The 16214-nt window shown below is 46.6% G+C and overlaps 1 protein-coding gene across 1 annotated transcript in view; it reads left to right on the forward strand.

The window, feature by feature from the left end:
- LOC121535698 (retinal-specific phospholipid-transporting ATPase ABCA4-like) overlaps window positions 1-16214 on the forward strand; it is a 98340-nt gene that overhangs the window by 25990 nt on the left and 56136 nt on the right. Inside the window, exons 11-19 of the mRNA XM_041842962.2 lie at window positions 4013-4129; window positions 4511-4708; window positions 6727-6932; window positions 9661-9837; window positions 10619-10742; window positions 10876-10974; window positions 11287-11508; window positions 11970-12174; window positions 15870-15962. Coding sequence (XP_041698896.2) covers window positions 4013-4129; window positions 4511-4708; window positions 6727-6932; window positions 9661-9837; window positions 10619-10742; window positions 10876-10974; window positions 11287-11508; window positions 11970-12174; window positions 15870-15962 — 1441 coding nt within the window. The remainder of the gene's footprint in view (window positions 1-4012; window positions 4130-4510; window positions 4709-6726; window positions 6933-9660; window positions 9838-10618; window positions 10743-10875; window positions 10975-11286; window positions 11509-11969; window positions 12175-15869; window positions 15963-16214) is intronic.

A 16214-nucleotide genomic window follows, 5' to 3' on the forward strand; every position in this document is an offset into this window, starting at 1 on the left:
TGAAAATGGGTCGTGGATGGATATTCCAGCATGACAATGACCCAAAACACACGGCCAAGGCAACAAAGGAGTGGCTCAAGAAGAAGCACATTAATGTCCTGGAGTGGCCTAGCCAGTCTCTAGACCTTAATCCTATAGAAAATCTGTGGAGGGACCTGAAGGTTCAAGTTGCCAAACGTCAGCCTCGAAACCTTAATGATTTGGCGAAGATCTGCAAAGAGGAGTGGAACAAAATCCCTCCTGAGATGTCTGCAAACCTGGTGGCCAACTACAAGAAACGTCTGACATCTGTGATTGCCAACAAGGGTTTTGCCACCAAGTACTAAGTCATGTTTTGCAGAGGGGTCAAATACTTATTTCCCTCATTAAAATGCGAATCAATTTATAACATTTTTGACATGCGTTTTTCTGGATTATTTTGTTGTTATTCTGTCTCTCACTGTTCAAATAAACCTACCATTAAAATTATAGACTGATCATGTCTTTGTCAGTAGGAAAACGTACAAAATCAGCAGGGGATCAAATATTTTTTTCCCTCACTGTAGGTCTGTAACAGTTTGGATCTAGAGTGTCACCCCCTTTGAAGAGGGGGATGACCGCGGCAGCTTTCCAATCTCTGGGGATCTCAGACGATACGAAAGAGAGGTTGAACAGGCTGGTGATAGGGGTTGCGACAATTTCGGAGGCTAATTTTAGAAAGAAAGGGTCCAGATTGTCTAGCCCAGCTGATTTGTAGGGGTCCAGATTTTGCAGCTCTTTCAGAACATCAGCTATCTGAAGGAGAATCGGGGGGGGGCATGGGCAAGTTGCAGCGGAGGGTGCAGAGCTGGTGGCTGGGGTAGGGGTAGCCAGGTGGAAAGCATGGCCAGCCGTAGCAAAATGCTTGTTGAAATTTTTGATTATCGTAGATTTATCGGTAGTGACAATGTTTCCTAGCCTCAGTGCAGTGGGCAGCTGGGAGGAGGTGCTCTTATTCTCCATGGACTTTACAGTGTCCCAAAACTTTTTGGAGTTAGTGCTACAGGATGCAAATTTCTGTTTGAAAAAGTTAGCCTTTGCTTTCCTAACTGATTGTGTTTATTGGTTCCTGACTTCCCTGAAAAGTTGCATATCGCGGGGGCTGTTCGCTGCTAATGCCGTACGCCACAGGATGTTTTTGTGCTGGTCAAGGGCAGTCAAGTCTGGGGTGAACCAGGGGCTATACAGTGAGGGAAAAAAGTATTTGATCCTCTGCTGATTTTGTACGTTTTCCCTCACTGTATCTGTTCTTAGTTCTGAATTTTTTGAATGGGGCATGCTTATTTAAGATGGAGAGGAAAGCACTTTTAAAGAACAACCAGGCATCCTCTACTGACGGAATGAGGTCAATATCCATCCAGGATACCCGGGCCAGGTCAATTAGAAAGGCCTGCTCGCTGAAGTGTTTTAGGGAGCATTTGACAGTGATGAGGGGTGGTCGTTTGAGCGCGGAGGCTCAATGAGGCACGGAGGCAGGCAATGAGGCAGTGATCGCTGAGATACTGGTTGAAGACAGCGGAGGTGTATTTAGAGGGTAAATTAGTCAGGATGATATCTATGAGGGTGCCCATGTTAACGGATTTAGGGTTGTACCTGGTAGGTTCCTTGATAATTTGTGTGAGATTGAGGGCATCTAGTTTAGATTGTAGGACGGCCGGGGTGTTAAGCATATCCCAGTTTAGGTCACTAAGCAATATGAACTCTGAGGATAGATGGGGGGCAATCAATTCACATATGGTGTTCAGGGCACAGCTGGGGGCTGAGGGGGGTCTGTAGCAAGCGGCAACAGTGAGAGACTTATTTCTGGAAAGGTGGATTTTTAGAAGTAGAAGCTCAAACTGTTTGGGCACAGACCTGGATAGTATGATAGTATAGTATATAGATATATACACATGTAGAAACTACATACTGGAGATCTGAGGAAGACAGGACTTCATAGTATTGATGGCCTTTATGTGTGTGTCTCAAATCTGTCTGTGTCTATGTGTGTTCATGTCTGTGTGTGTGTTCATGTCTGTGTGTCTGTGTGTGTGTCCGTGTGTGTGTGTGTGTGTGTGTGTGTGTGTGTTTACATTTACATTTACGTCATTTAGCAGACGCTCTTATCCAGAGCGACTTACAAATTGGTGCATTCACCCTATAGCCAGTGGGATAACCACTTTACAATATGTTTTTATTTTATTTTATTTTATTATTGTTTTAGGGGGGGGGGGGGGCTGGGGGGGGTAGAAGGATTACTTTATTCTATCCCAGGTATTCCTTAAAGAGGTGGGGTTTCAAATGTCTCCGGAAGGTGGTGAGTGACTCCGCTGTCCTGGCGTCGTGAGGGACATTGTTCCACCATTGGGGTGCCAGAGCAGCGAACAGTTTTGACTGGGCTGAGTGGGAACTATGCTTCCGCAGAGGAAGGGGAGCCAGCAGGCCAGAGGTGGATGAACGCAATGCCCTCGTTTGGGTGTAGGGAATGATCAGAGCCTGAAGGTACAGAGGTGCCGATCCCCTCACAGCTCCATAGGCAAGCACCATGGTCTTGTAACAGATGCGAGCTTAAACTGGAAGCCAGTGGAGTGTGCGGAGGAGCGGGGTGACGTGAGAGAACTTGGGAAGGTTGAACACCAGACGGGCTGCGGCATTCTGGATGAGTTGTAGGGGTTTAATGGCACAGGCAGGGAGCCCAGCCAACAGCGAGTTGCAGTAATCCAGACGGGGAGATGACAAGTGCCTGGATTAGGACCTGTGCCGCTTCCTGTGTAAGGCAGGGTCGTACTCTCCGAATGTTGTAGAGCATAAACCTGCAGGATCGGGTCACCGCCTTGATGTTAGCGGAGAACGACAGGGTGTTGTCCAGGGTCACGCCAAGGCTCTTCGCACTCTGGGAGGAGGACACAACGGAGTTGTCAACCGTGATGGCGAGATCATGGAACGGGCAGTCCTTCCCCGGGAGGAAGAGCAGCTCCGTCTTGCCAGGGTTCAGCTTGAGGTGGTGATCCGTCATCCATACTGATATGTCTGCCAGACATGCAGAGATGGGATTCGCCACCTGGTTATCAGAAGGGGGAAAGGAGAAGATTAGTTGTGTATCGTCAGCGTAGCAATGACAGGAGAGGCCATGTGAGGATATGACAGAGCCAAGTGACTTGGTGTATAGGGAGAATAGGAGAGGGCCTAGAACTGAGCCCTGGGGGACACCAGTGGTGAGAGCACGTGGTGCGGAGACAGCTTCTCGCCACGCCACTTGGTAGGAGCGACCGGTCAGGTAGGACGCAATCCAGGAGTGAGCCGCGCCGGAGATGCCCAGCTCGGAGAGGGTGGAGAGGAGGATCTGATGGTTCACAGTATCAAAGGCAGCAGACAGGTCTAGAAGGACAAGAGCAGAGGAGAGAGAGTTCGCTTTAGCAGTGCGGAGCAGAGCAGTCTCAGTTGAATGACCAGTCCTGAAACCTGACTGGTTTGGATCAAGAAGGTCATTCTGAGAGAGATAGCAAAAGAGTTGGCTAAAGACGGCACGCTCAATAGTTTTGGAAAGAAAAGAAAGAAGGGATACTGGTCTGTAGTTGTTGACATCAGTGGGATCGAGTGTTGGTTTTTTGAGAAGGGGTGCAACTCTCGCTCTCTTGAAGACGGAAGGGACATAGCCAGCGGTCAAGGATGAGTTGATCAGCGAGGTGAGGTAGGGGAGAAGGTCACCGGAGATGGTCTGGAGAAGAGAGGAGGGGATGGGGTCAAGCGGGCAGGTTGTTGGGCGGCCTGCAGTCACAAGTCGCAGGATTTTATCTGGAGAGAGAGGGGAGAAAGAAGTCAAAACATAGGGTAGGGCAGTGTGAGCAGGACCAGCAGTGTCATTAGACTTAACAAACGATGTGTTCATGTCTGTGTGTGTGTGTTCATGTCTGTGTGTGTGTGTGTTCATGTCTGTGTGTGTGTGTGTGTGTGTGTGTGTGTGTGTGTGTGTGTGTGTGTTGATGTCTCTTAACTACTAACATGTTCTCTCCAGGCCAACACAACGTTTGAGGAGCTGGAGCGTCTGATGACCATGGGAAAGGCCTGGGAGGAGGTGGGACCTCAACTCTGGAGGTTCTTCAACAGTGGCATCCAGATGAACATGATCAGGGTAACACACACACACGCACGCACACACGTGCACACACGCACACACGTGCACGCACACACACAGGTGCACGCACACATGCGCACACGCACGCACACACACACGTGCACGCACACACACACACACACACACACACACACAGGGTATTGGTCTTCATTCTTTCTCACCTTTATTTTACCTGGTTAGTCTCGTTGTGGTATTGACTTGGTTTCAAGAGAGACCTGGCCAAAATAGCAGCACATACTTGTAAATGTGCAGTGCGGTTTCCCTGTATCTGAAATGATTGAATTGAGGCCATAGTCAACCTTAACATCAGCATTCTTACAACCTCGCAACATACTTAGAAAACTTTTTTTTCTCTCTCTCTCTTCCTGCCCCCTGCAGGACACCATCAGAAACCCCACGGTGGCAGACTTGATAGACAAGAGTCTGGAGGACACTGAGTTCTCTTCTAAAGACATCCTCAACTTCCTGTACAACGGGCTTGACGAGGACAGAGAGGAGACCATGCCCAGCTTCGACTGGAGGAACATCTTCAACCTCACAGACCAGGCCGTACGCATGTTCAACCAGTACGGAGAGGTAAGGGTTAATGAATAATGACATGATAACTAAATAGTGTCATGCCACGTAAAAAAAAAACTAAAAATCTGTCCAAGCTGTCATTACGGAGATCCTCAGACCTAGACATCTAGACATCAACCAATTCTGTCACTCACAGACCAACAAAACAAAACAACATTTCCCTTTTTTTCACCTTCATTTTTTACCCTATCACATTACCAGACAGACAGACAGACCTGCAGCCAGAGAGACAGGGAGAGAGGCAGGGAGAGAGACAGGGAGAGAGACAGGGGGAGAGACAAGGAGAGAGACAGGGAGAGAGACAGGGAGAGAGACAGGGAGAGATGCAGGGAGAGAGACAGGGAGAGAGACAGGGAGAGAGACAGGGAGAGAGACAGGGGGAGAGACAGGGGGAGAGACAGGGAGAGAGACAGGGGGAGAGACAGGGGGAGAGACAGGGAGAGAGACAGGGGGAGAGACAGGGAGAGAGACAGGGAGTGAGACAGGAGGACCAGAGGGGGACAGGCCTGCTGTCATGGCCCTACCAGCTTGTCTTTGTGTGGTCAATGATAAAGCGTTGAATGGGTGGGAGTGAACCACCCCTCCCTATGGGCTCAATGTTGTTTTTGTGTATGGGACTCACATTGAAATGGAACCCCTGGACTCACCACATAAAAGAGGGCAAATCGCTCTATCCAGCACTCATTCGATTTTCTGGGTTAGGGGGTAGGGGTTGGGTGGTGTTGATGGAAGTGTGTGTGTGATGAGAGAGAGAGAGAGAGAGAGAGAGAGAGAGAGAGAGAGAGAGAGAGAGAGAGAGAGGAGAGAGAGAGAGAGAGAGAGAGAGAGAGAGAGAGAGAGAGAGAGAGAGAGAGAGAGAGAGAGAGAGAGAAGAAGAGAGAGAGAGAGAGAGAGAGAGAGAGAGAGAGAGAGAGAGAGAGAGAGAGAGAGAGAGAGAGAGAGATTCACAAGGCCATTTTGTGTGTATGTGAATGTATCTCAGCATTTCCCCATGTCAGTGGAGTGTTCTAGTGAATGTCATGAAAGGAAGTGGTTTAGTGCTGGACACTGTGACACCCATTCACACTCTGTCCACACTGAGGTATGCTGCTAATCCATTCACACACTCTGTCCACACTGAGGTATGCTGCTAATCCATTCACACACTCTGTCCACACTGAGGTATGCTGCTAATCCATTCACACACTCTGTCCACACTGAGGTATGCTGCTAATCCATTCACACACTCTGTCCACACTGAGGTATGCTGCTAATCCATTCACACACTCTGTCCACACTGAGGTATGCTGCTAATCCATTCACACACTCTGTCCACACTGAGGTATGCTGCTAATCCATTCACACACTCTGTCCACACTGAGGTATGCTGCTAATCCATTCACACACTCTGTCCACACTGAGGTATGCTGCTAATCCATTCACACACTCTGTCCACACTGAGGTATGCTGCTAATCCATTCACACACTCTGTCCACACTGAGGTATGCTGCTAATCCATTCACACACTCTGTCCACACTGAGGTATGCTGCTAATCCATTCACATTCTGTCCACACTGAGGTATGCTGCTAACCCATTCACACACCCTGCTACACTTGCATACAAGTCACAACACACACACGCTTGAAGCATGCACACACTGACCTGATTTACCTGGTTAAATATAGGTGAAATAAATCTCTCTCTCCTCTTATCTCCCCCCCTCACCCTCTCTCCCCCCACATCCTTCCCTCCCTCCATCCACACCTCCCTCTCCCCTCCTCCCTCCTTCCCCTCCTCCCTCCATCCCCACCTCCCTCTCCCCTCCTCCCTCCTTCCCCACCTTCCTCCATCCCCACCTCCCTCTCCCCTCCTCCCTCTCCCCTCCTCCATCCCCTCCTCCCTCCTTCCCCTCCTCCTCCATCCCCTCCTCCCTCCATCCCCACCTCCCTCTCCCCCACCTCCTCCTTCCCTCCTCCCTCCATCCCCACCTCCCTCCCTCTCCCCCATCCCCTTCCTCCCTCTCCCCTCATCCAGTGTATCAGTTTGGATAAGTTCATGCCCCATACAGACGAGGATCAGCTGACCCACCAGGCTCTCTTTCTGTTGGAGGAGAATAAATTCTGGGCGGGGCTAGTCTTCCTGGATGTCTATCCCTGGACCACTACTTTGCCGCGTCACGTCAAGTACAAGATTCGCATGGACATCGACCAAGTGGAGCGAACCAACAAGATCAAAGACAGGTACTATGTCTTTTATAAACAGTCATAAGACACTGAAATACATCGGTATGGACTCACATCAATAAATAAACTATTACACACAATTCTAATTGTGTTGTTGTTGTTGTTGTCCTGGGGCTCTGTGGGGGTCTGTTTGTGTTTATGAACAGAGCCCCAGGACCAGCTTACTTAGGGGGAATCTTCTCCAAGTTCATCTCTCTGTAGGTGATGGCTTTGTTATGGAAGGTTTGGGAATCGCTTCCTTTTGAGTGGTTATAGAATTTAACGGCTCTTTTCTGGATTTTGATAGTTAGCGGGTATCGGCCTAATTCTGCTCTGCATGCATTATTTATTATTTATAAATGATTATTCATTATTTATTTATTATTGTTATCAGTACACACACTAATAGACAGTATGGGCTGAATCCTAAAGAGATGAATGCATATACTGGACCATGGCTTGTATTGGGATGTTTATTCAAGCCCTGGCGTCTTCACCTTGAATCTCTGTAGCTCAGCTGGTAGAGCATGGTGCTTGTAACGCCAGGGTAGTGGGTTCGATCCCCGGGACAAACCCATACGTAAAAATGTATGCACACATGACTGTAAGTTGCTTTGGATAAAAGCGTCTGCTAAATGGCATATTATTATTATTATTTGGTGTTTTTCGTTGTACACGGAGGATGTTTTTGCAGAATTCTGAATGCAGAGTCTCAATTTGGTGTTTGTCCCGTTTTGTGAATTCTTGGTAGGTGAGCGGACCCCAGACCTCACCACCATAAAGGGCAATGGGTTCTATAACTGATTCAAGTATTTTTAGCCAGATCCTAATTGGTATGTCACATTTTTATGTTCCTTTTGATGGCATAGAAGGCCCCATTAGCCTTGTCTCTCTGATCGTTCACAGCTTTGTGGAAGTTACCTGTGGCGCTGATGTTTAGGCCGAGGTATGCATCGTTTTTTGTGTGCTCTAGAGCAACGGTGTCTAGATGGAATTTGTGTTTGTGGTCCTGGCAACTGGACCTTTTTTGGAACACCATTATTTTTGTCTTACTGAGATTTACTGTCAGGGCCTAGGTCTGACAGAATCTATGCAGAAGATCTAGGTGCCGCTGTAGGCCCTCCTTGGTTGGTGACAGAAGCACCAGATCATCAGCAAACAGTAGACATTTGACTTCAGATTCTGGAAGTGTGAGGCCGGGTGCTGCAGACTGTTCTAGTGCCCTCGCCAATTCGTTGATATATATGTTGAAGAGGGTGGGGCTTAAACTGCATCCCTGTCTCACCCCACGGCCCTGTGGAACGAAATGTGTGTTTTTTGCCAATTTTAACTTGTTGTTTGTGTACATTGATTTTATAATATCGTATGTTTTTCCCCCAACACCATCAATTTGTATAGCAGACCCTCATGCCAAATTGAGTCAAATGCTTTTTTGAAATCAACAAAGCATTGGAAGATTTTGCCTTTGTTTTGGTTTGTTTGTTTGTCAGTTAGGGTGTGCAGGGTGAATACGTGGTCTGTGGTACGGTAATTTGGTAAAAAGCCAATTTGACATTTGCTCAGTACATTGTTTTTACTGAGGAAATAAACTAGTCTGCTGTTAATGATAATGCAGAGGATTTTCCCAAGGTTGCTGTTGACGCATATCCCACGGTAGTTATTGGGGTCAAATTTGTCTCCACTTTTGTGGATTGGGGTGATCAGTCCTTGGTTCCAAATATTGGGGAAGATGCCAGAACTAAGGTTGACGTTAAAGAGTTTAAGTATAGCCAATTGTAATTTGTGGTCTGTAAATGTTATCATTTCATCGAGGACACCATCAACACCACAGGCCTTTTTGGGTTTGAGGATTTGTATTTTGTGTTGTAGTTCATTCAATGTAATTGGAGAATCCAGTGGGTTCTGGTAGTCTTTAATAGTTAATTCTAAGATTTGCATTTGATCATGCATATTATTTTGCTGTTTGTTCTTTGTTATAGGGCCAAAAAGATTGGAGTAGTGGTTTACCCATACATCTCCGCTTTGGATAGATAGCTCTTCGTGTTGTTGTTTGTTTAGTGTTTTCCAATTTTCCCAGAAGTGGTTAGAGTCTATGGATTCTTCAATTACATTGAGCTGATTTCTGACATGCTGTTCCTTCTTTTTCCGTAGTGTATTTCTGTATTGTTTTAGTGATTCACCATAGTGAAGGTGTAGGTTCAGGTGTTCTGGGTCTCTATGTTTTTGGTTGGATAGTTTCTCAATTTCTTTCTTAGGTTTTTGCATTCTTCATCAAACCATTTGTCACTGTTGTTACTTTTCTTCGGTTTTCTGTTAGAGATTTTTAGATTTGATAGGGAAGCTGAGAGGTCAAATATACTGTTTAGGTTTTCTACTGCCAAGTTTACACCTTCACTATTACAGTGGAATGTTTTGTCGTTAACTCTCTCTCTCTCTCTCTCTCTCTCTCTCTCTCTCTCTCTCTCTCTCTCTCTCTCTCTCTCTCTCTCTCTCTCTCTCTCTCTCTCTCTCTCTCTCTCTCTCTCTCTCTCTCTCCCTCCCTCTCCCTCTCTCTCTTTCTTTCTCCTCTTTCTCTCTCTCTCTCTCTCTCTCTCTCTCTCTCTCTCTCTCTCTCTCTCTCTCTCTCTCTCTCTCTCTCTCTCTCTCTCTCTCTCTGTCTCCTCTTCCTCTCTCTATATCCTCTTCCCCTCTCCCCCTCTCTCCCTCTCCCTCCCCCCTCTCCCTCCCCATCTCCTCCTCTCCCCAGGTATTGGGACCCTGGTCCCAGAGCAGACCCCATGGAGGATCTGAGGTATATCTGGGGTGGCTTTGCCTATCTACAGGACATGGTGGAGCATGGCATACTGAAGATACAGACAGGACATGACTGGCCCCTGGGAGTCTACGTACAACAGATGCCCTACCCCTGCTACGTAGACGACCTGTGAGTGGCCCCACACACCTGTCCGTCACCTCACCCATCTGTCTCACGGCCAATCAGATTTTTAGGTCTACTAGTTTGACTGACTTTATGTGTAAAGATTCTGGTTGTAATGGTTTCTGGTGTGAGTTACTTAGTTAATTAAGGGCTTGATTATGAGTTGATTAGTTGAATCAGCCCAACAGGCTGGTTGAAAGCAGGTTGTAATTGCGTTATTTCAACCAGCTTTGCCCTCTGGGAGTCATATGGGTCCTCCAGGATTGATTGTAACTAGAAAACACTGATCTTAATATTTATAACAATCATAATGTTCTTCCCTCCCTCCCTCCCGCTCTCTCTCTCTCTCTCTCTCTCTCTCTCTCTCTCACTCTCTCTCTCTCTCCCTCGCTCTCTCTCGCTCTCTCTCGCTCTCTCTTTCTCTCTCTCTCTCTCTGTCTCTCCCTCTCTCTCTCTCTCTCTCTCTCTCTCTCTCTCTCTCTCTCTCTCTCTCTCTCTCTCTCTCTCTCTCTCTCTCTCTCTCTCTCTCTCTCTCTCTCTCTCTCTCTCTCTCTCTCTCTCTCTATTCTCTCTCTCTCTCTCTCTCTCTCTCTCTCTCTCTCTCTCTCTCTCTCTCTCTCTCTCTCGCTCTCTCTCTCTCTCCCTCGCTCTCTCTCGCTCTCTCTCGATCTCTCTTTCTCTCTCTCTCTCTGTCTCTCTATCTCTCTCTCTCTCTCTCTCTCTCTCTCTCTCTCTCTCTCTCTCTCTCTCTCTCTCTCTCCTCCTCCCCTCTTCTCTCCTCTTCTAGCTTCATGTTGACTCTGAACCGGTGCTTCCCTATCTTCATGGTGCTAGCGTGGATCTACTCTGTGTCTATGATAGTGAAGAGCATCGTTCTGGAGAAGGAGCTACGCCTCAAAGAGACGCTCAAGGTTAAAAAAAAAGAATTAAAAAAAGAGACAATGTCCATTGTTTTAAACATGAGCTGAAGACAAAAGTCAATTTTATGAAATGTTTTAATGGACAATAGATGTTCTCTATTTTGTTCTATTCTGTTTTTTGCAGGCCATGGGAGTGACCAACGGCGTGATCTGGTACACCTGGTTCATAGACAGCTTCATCATGATGACCGCCAGCACAGCCCTGCTCACAGTGATCATTATGGTGAGGATGAGCGGAGGAGGGGAGGAGGGTGGAATGAGGGTAGGGAGACAGGGAGGTATATAATTGGTTCATAGACAGGTCATCGTGATGACTGCCTGCACAGCTCTGCTGACGGCCAATAATATGGAGAGATGGAAAGGGGGGAAGGAAAACAACAGAAAGGGAGAGAGTTGTCCTCCTCCACCAGAGGATGTTTGGCAAGCTGTGTTTAGTATACAGCAGCGCCCTCCAGTGGGCTGTCTTTAGAAGTGCATAAATACAGGACTGGTATTGTATTAACTTTGTTATCCCCTCCCTCCCTCCCTCCATCAGGCTGGTAAGGTGTTGAACTACTCCAACCCGTTGGTAGTGTTCCTGTTCCTCCTGACGTTCACCATGGCCACCATTATGCAGTGTTTCCTTCTCAGTGTGTTCTTCAACAAGGCCAACCTGGCTGCAGCCTGCAGCGGCATCATCTACTTCACCCTCTACCTCCCCCACATCCTCTGTGTGGCCTGGCAGGACCGCATCACCAAGAACACCAAGATCACAGCGGTACGTTGACCAACCCTAACCCATCTTCTGTGTGGCCTGGCAGGACCGCATCACCAAGAACACAGTGGTGGATCACACAATATAAAAATTAGTCATTTAGCAGACGCTCTTATCCAGAGTGACTTACAGGAGCAATTAGGGCTAAGTGCCTTGCTCAAGGGCACATCGACAGATTTTTTACCTAGTCAGCTCGGGGATTAGAACCAGCGACCTTTCGGTTACTGGCACAACGCTCTTAACCACTAAGCTACCTGCCGCCCAGAGAACAATGCCTTCCCCAGGGAAACAGGGTCGTCAGTGTTAGAGCACATAACTAGTGCTACTATTGTTAGTGTGAGGGCTATGATACAGTCCCCTCAACCCTCAGTCTGGTATATAACATAACATCCCCTCAACCGTCACACATAAAACAATAGAGTGATTGACCATCCGACTGACTGTAGCTGTGTCTTTTCCCTCAGAGTCTGCTGTCCCCGGTAGCGTTTGGTTTTGGGACGGAGTACCTGTCTCGTTACGAGGAGCAGGGCCTGGGCCTGCAGTGGGACAACATCGGCACCAGTCCCCTAGAGGGCGACGCCTACTCATTCTTCACCTCCATAGGCATGATGGCGTTTGACGCCGTGCTCTACGGCTTCCTGGCATGGTACCTCGACAACGTCTTCCCAGGTTAGAGGGAGTGTGGGGTTGTGGTTTGGGGGTTGGGGTGTCTCTGTGTTTTTTTAGAGTTAGCCTCCCACAAAATGGGTAGCCCTTTACCCTTGTACCCGTATATGGGTTGAAAATGGTAGATTTTGGCACTGATAAGCACCTAAATTGGAACACAGTGGCTGGACAGCAGTGGAGCTACAGCAGACGGCTCATAATAATGACTGGAACGGAGTCAATGGAATGGCATCAAACCATGTGTTTGATGTATTTGATACCATTCCACTAATTCCGCTCCACGAGCCTGTCCTCCCTAATTAAGGTGCCCACCAACCTCCTGTGCTGTACAGTAACATTCTACAAATGACGTCAGAGCTCATGCTCTGTGCTTCACAGCTCTGTGTGGGTTTTGACTGACAGCCGTTCTGAAATTGAGCACCGCACACGACAACTTGCCCCCATCCCTCCTGCTGATTGGGCATTTTATTTTATTTTTTGTCTGAGTGAGGGAAATACTGTAAATTAAGAGCAGTCTATGTATTTTGAAAGGTGAGATGTTGAGGATTATAATAAATACCGCTTTGAAGTTGCGCACTTCACATTTCCATATCATAAAACTCATGTCATATAGAGTGTCAACATTTACGATCACTATGTTTGATGTAGGTCTACAGTTACATGATGACATGGCGTCATACCCTGGGATGTTTTGAACAGAGCCTTTGTTTGTCTATTGTCAAGAAACTTTGCCGCGGAACACCCACCTGAATGCACTCCTTTCTTTCTATGAACACCAGAATTACGATCCGTTTCCCTGAATTGCCTTGTGAAAGCCTAACACTGTAAGATCGTACTTTATAACTTAGCTAGTCATGTTGGCAATAGAACAAGCTTTCAAATGATGCCCACCTGACCCAGATTGCAATTTAAAATGGGTCCATTTTTAGCATTGCGTAAAAAACAACAGTAGTTGTGTGATGGTTGGAATGCAGGGTTGGGTTCTAATCAAAACAAGTGTTTTCAAAACACACTTTACAGTTGAAGACTCTTCCTGGAGTTATAAATGTGCATCGAAATTACTTATGAACTGTGCACACTTGGAAACAACAGCTAGTCCTCTCACTCAAACCCTTGTCATTTGTCATGTTGCAGCTACCCCTTCATGTCTCCTTTCTTTCTATGCGCGTCAGAATTACCATCCGTTTCTCTGAATTGCCTTGTGAAAGCCTAACACTGTAAGATCGTACTTTATAACTTAGCTAGTCATGTTGGCAATAGAACACGGGTCCCCTGTAGCTCAGTTGGTAGAGCACGGCGCTTGCAACGCCAGGGTTGTGGGTTCGATTCCCACGGGGGGGGGCCAGTATGAAATGTATGCACTCACTAACTGTACATCGCTCTGGATAAGAGCGTCTGCTAAAATGACTAAAATGTAAAACAAGCTTTCAAATGATGTGTAAACAACTGCGTAAACAACAACAGTAACTGTGTGACGATGGGGATGCAGGGCTGTGTTCCAAACTAAACAACTATAAGTCTGCTTACTCTAGTTCCTCAACAGCATAGCTAGGAGAGTTCAAAAACACACCGTATAGTTGAAGACCCTTGTTTGAGTCATAAAAGTGTATTGAAATTACTTAGGAACTCTACAGTCGTGGTCAAACATTTTGAGAATGACGCAAGTATTGGTCTTCACAAAGTTCGCTGCTTCAGTGTTATGATATATTTTTTGTCAGATGTTACTATGGTATACTGAAGTATAATTACAAGCATTCCGTAAGTGTCAAAGGCTTTTATTGACAATTACATTACGTTTATGCAAAGAGTCAATATTTGCAGTGTTGACCCTTCTTTTTCAAGACCTCTGCAATCCGCCCTGGCATGCTGTCAATTAACTTCTGGGCCACATCCTGACTGATGGCAGCCCATTCTTACATAAGCAATGATTGGAGTTTGTCAGAATTTGTGGGTTTTTGTTTGTCCACCCGCCTCTTAAGGTTTGAACACAAGTTCTCAATGGGATTAAGGTCTGGGGAGTTTCCTGGCCATGGACCCAAAATGTCGATGTTTTGTTCCCCGAGCCACTTAGTTATCACTTTTGCCTTATGGCAAGGTGCTCCATCATGCTGGAAAAGGCATTGGTCGTCACCAAACTGTTCTTGGATGGTTGGGAGAAGTTGCTCTCGGAGGATGAGTTGGTACCATTCTTTATTCATGGCTGTGTTCTTAGGCAAAATTGTGAGTGAGCCCACTCCCTTGGCTGAGAAGCAACCCCACACATGAATGGTCTCAGGATGCTTTACTGTTGGCATGACACAGGACTGATGGTAGCGCTCACCTTGTCTTCTCCGGACAAGGTGTTTTCCGGATGCCCCAAACAATCAGAAAGGGGATTCATCAGAGAAAATGACTTTACCCCAGTCCTCAGCAGTCCAATCCCTGTACCTTTTGCAGAATATCAGTCTGTCCCTGATGTTTTTCCTGGAGAGAAGTGGCTTCTTTGCTGCCCTTCTTGACACCAGGCCATCCTCCAAAAGTCTTCGCCTCACTGTGTGTGCAGATGCACTCTCACCTGCCAGCTGCCATTCCTGAGCAAGCTCTGCACTGGTGGTGCCCCGATCCCGCAGCTGAATCAACTTTAGGAGACGGTCCTGGCGCTTTCTGGAATTTCTTGGGCGCCCTGACGCCTTCTTCACAACAATTGAACCTCTCTCCTTGAAGTTCTTAATGATCCGATAAATGGTTGATTTAGGTGCAATCTTACTAGCAGCAATATCCTTGCCTGTGAAGCCCTTTTTGTGCAAAGCAATGATGACGGCACGTGTTTCCTTGCAGGTAACCATGGTTAACAGACGAAGAACAATGATTTCAAGCACCACCCTCCTTTTAAAGCTTCCAGTCTGTTATTCTAACTCAATCAGCATGACAGAGTGATCTCCAGCCTTGTCCTCGTCAACACTCTCACCTGTGTTAACGAGAGAATCACTGACATGATGTCAGCTGGTCCTTTTGTGGCAGGGCTGAAATGCAGTGGAAATGTTTTCATGGCAAAGAGGGACTTTGTAATTAATTGCAATTCATCTGATCACTCTTCATGACATTCTGGAGTATATGCAAATTGTCATCATCAAAACTGAGGCAGCAGACTTTGTGAAAATTAGTATTTGTGTCATTCTCAAAACTTTTGACCACGACTGTACACACTTTGGAAAGGTGTGTGTTGCCACTTGGAAACACCAGTTAGTCCTCTCACACAAACAAATGTTTTGTCTTACCTACCCCACATTTAACATGAATATTCTTATCATGTTACTGAATGTATTCAGAGTATTTTCAGATTTCGTTATCAACAAATGCTGTGAAAAGTACAGTAAATGTAAAATGCACATAAAATCACCAGTGTAATGTTTGGTTCAGTCTTGTGTCCGGTGAACTGTTGTGCCTCAACGTTGGTCTGATAAATTTCCCATAATCTCCAAACCGTTCCCTTTCAATTGCTACCGCGCTTATGCATTTCATATTTCTTCTGTAAGGAACATTTCAAACATCCATATAGGCCAATTCCTAGGAGTGTAAAGGGTTAACCCTTTTTGGAGCAGTGGTTAGGGTTAGCCTAAGGGCTGGACGACTCAGACTTGATACCTGCAAGGGGCATTACACTGTCGTTGTTTCCTGGTTACAGTACTGTATAATGAACCCCTCCCTCGTCTCTCCAGGTCAGTATGGGATTGGACGACCGTTCTACTTCCCATTCCAGCCCTCCTATTGGCAAAGGTCTGAACCCTCTCTCTCCAACACTCCAGACTCAGGTTAGTGTCTTTAGACATGGTCTCTGCCCACTATACAGCACCTTGCAGAAGCATTCATCCCTCTAGGCGTTTTTCCTATTTTGTTGCATTGCAACCTGTAATTTAAATTGATTTTTAATTTGGATTTCATGTAATGGACATACACAAAATAGTCCAATTTGGTGAAGTGAAATGCAAAAAAATAACTTGTTTAAAAAAATGCAAAAAATAAATAAATAACAGAAAAGTGGTGCGTGCATATGTATTCACCCC

Source organism: Coregonus clupeaformis, unplaced genomic scaffold (assembly GCF_020615455.1).
Source record: "Coregonus clupeaformis isolate EN_2021a unplaced genomic scaffold, ASM2061545v1 scaf0751, whole genome shotgun sequence".
Lineage (NCBI taxonomy): Eukaryota > Metazoa > Chordata > Actinopteri > Salmoniformes > Salmonidae > Coregonus > Coregonus clupeaformis.